Source organism: Pteropus alecto, unplaced genomic scaffold, assembly GCF_000325575.1.
Source record: "Pteropus alecto unplaced genomic scaffold, ASM32557v1 scaffold45, whole genome shotgun sequence".
NCBI lineage: Eukaryota > Metazoa > Chordata > Mammalia > Chiroptera > Pteropodidae > Pteropus > Pteropus alecto.
In genome coordinates this window covers 8,747,101-8,749,761 of record NW_006442491.1, presented here as the reverse complement: position 1 = coordinate 8,749,761, position 2,661 = coordinate 8,747,101, and the positions used below count along the sequence as shown (strand labels likewise).

Below are 2,661 nucleotides of genomic sequence, written 5' to 3'. Positions count from 1 at the left end.
TTTTTTTTGGTATTATTTAAAGACATGCAAAGCCTCGAGAAGCTCCTGAGAGATGCTATAATCTACGGCCAGCCTCGAACCCGCAGAGCTTGGAAAAAGATTCTCATCTTGGTGGAGGGCGTCTACAGGTATGTTAATAACCAGAAACATTTGAACATGCTGAGGCCCACAGCAAGCTGACACAAAAAGATCATTTGCTTCTAAAAATGAGTTAGCTAAAGGGAAAAATGAGTTAGATATAGTATTATGGAGAGGCCTGAGCTAGAGCTATTCATGCGAGCTGTCAGGCCACAGGTTACCTCTCTAATTAATGACTACACATATGGCGAAGCATCTTGGAGGCTGGCATGTTTATGTAAGTTTCTTTGGCAATATCCTCACAAGGCATTGCTAACTTGCATTGATTCTTTCCACTACCTTTGGCTGTCTCACAGTTTCAAAGGCTCTTGGGGACTGGGGGATTCAACATCAGAATGTTTGCCTTTACAACTTTAGTAGATGTTGCTGATTGGCACCCAGCAGCCCCTAACTGGACAGTGCAGCCAACCTGCAGCTTCTTGCTGAATTTGGCCAGTAGTTGGTATCAGAATGCAAAAATTCTGCTTATTTTCGTCAACCCAGAGTGCAATTCTCCATAAAGAGTTAGGGAGGGAGAAATGGTCTTAGCATCTGAAGGTATGCTCTAGCCTGAGTTTTCCCACCCTTTTTAAGCTGAGCAGACAAAACAATTACTAAATCTTACAAAGTTGCGCTTTTATATTGCAGCTGTGATTGAGTTTGCTTCGTTCTCTGTGTGAATCGATTATCATTACTGAAATAAAATTTCCCTCAAGTGTTTCTTCTTGAGGGAAGAAACAAGTGTTGGATACTCTAGTCAATGAGTCAAGGAAAAGTAACTCAGTTACTCACTCCTAAATCAATTTTCAAATGACCCTAACATTACAGGAATTGAGGAAGATGTTTCCTTTGAAATAATTACAAAAAAGTGAAAACTATGAAAAGGTAGGAAATGAGGACTTAACATACCAACAAGGAAGATTGTCGCTACAGAGGAGAATTGAGAACAGAGGTAGTATTTCTTTCAGCCAGCTAATCTAATCAGTCCCGGAATGCACGCTGTTTCTGTTACTTGAATAAATAGTAAGCAGTAGAAGAAATGTGTCTATCCCTTTTGGAAAAAAACGAGTGCTTTCTCTCAGATTTAAAATCATCATCATCATCATCATCATCATCATCATCATCATCATCCTAGTATCATTTTTTTTTCTTTAGTACTTAATGCCCAAATGTTTGGTGTTCTGAGTATTCCCAGAGCTACTGTGGAATTGCAAAGTTGGCATTTCAAGTTTCTAGTAGGCCTACTTCTGCATCACTCTCAGGACCTCCTCAGGTTATCCCAAGAGTGTGTCCTGTTTATGAAGTCTCTGGGATCACCTTAGAGCAGCATTCTCAACCAGGGTGATTTCTCCCCCCGCCATCCCCGCCCCGCATCTCAGACACATTTGCAAATTTTCAGTTGTCACACCTGCATCTAGGGGGCAGAGACCAGTGATGCTGCTAAACATCTTACAATGCACACAATAGTCTCCTACAACAAAAAAATTATCTAGCTCAAATGTCAACAGTGCTGAAGCTGGGAATCCCTGCTATAAAACAATTGTACTACTCATGGGCCCTTGAACTTACTACTTTTAGGAAATAATCTCATATTGTCTCTGGGCTGTCATAACCACAAGCATAGATCTTTCTTCATGTGTGATTTGTGCCAGTTGCCGGCCTCGGAGGGGAGCCCTTATCTAAACACCTGTCATTCAGGCCAGAACTAGCAGGAGGACATATCAGCTGAGGGAGAGCAGACTGGGCATTTCCTTTAACTAGAGTAAACAGAACCCAACTGCAAACAAATAGAACTTGGCTCCACTAAAGGAAAGTTGCATTTAAATACTTTGGTCATGGCTGAAATTAAGTGGACTATCAGCATTTTATTCTCAAATATTCCCATCATTTACATAGAGAAACCACTTCGGCAGCAGAGCTTGTTAATGGCTACACTGAATCTGTGTCCTACCATGATCTCAGGAAGACAGGGGAGCCAGGTGTGCCAAGCCCACATGGCACCAAACCACAGCTTAAGTTTAACTAGTAATGGGGACTGTTTCATTATCTATCGTTGCATCACAAACTGCCCCCAAATATAATGGCTTACGCAGCAATGAGTTGCTATTTCTCATGCTACTGAGGGCTATCTAGACCAACTGAGCAGTTCTTCTTCTACTCCACATGATGTTGGTTAAGGGTCATACATGGGGCTGTATTCCACTAGGAGTTCAACTGGGGCTGGAACATCCAAAATGGCCTCGTTTACACATTTAAATTCCTGGTACTGGCTGTTGACTGAGGTTTCTTTTCTCTTCTCTCGTCTCGTCTCGTCTCCTCTCCTCTCCTCTCCTCTCCTCTCCTCTCCTCTCCTCTCCTCAACTCTCTTCTCCTCTCCTTTCCTCTTCTCTTCTTTTCTTTTCTGTGAGATGCTTTCTCTACATGTAAGCACTCCTCACTCAGCAGTATAGCCAGAGCTTCATTCCAGCATGGCAGCTGGCTTCCAAGAGGAGCAAAGCAGAAGCTGCCAGCTTTTTAAGGGCTATGTCCACAACTGGGACAGCA

At 42.6% G+C, this 2,661-nt stretch overlaps 1 protein-coding gene across 1 annotated transcript in view; it reads left to right on the top strand.

Annotated features, from left to right (window-relative positions):
* Nucleotides 1–2,661, top strand: part of SPTLC3 (serine palmitoyltransferase long chain base subunit 3) — a 148,947-nt gene that overhangs the window by 92,015 nt on the left and 54,271 nt on the right. The window contains exon 7 of the mRNA XM_006921585.2: nucleotides 23–128. Coding sequence (XP_006921647.1) covers nucleotides 23–128 — 106 coding nt within the window. The remainder of the gene's footprint in view (nucleotides 1–22; nucleotides 129–2,661) is intronic.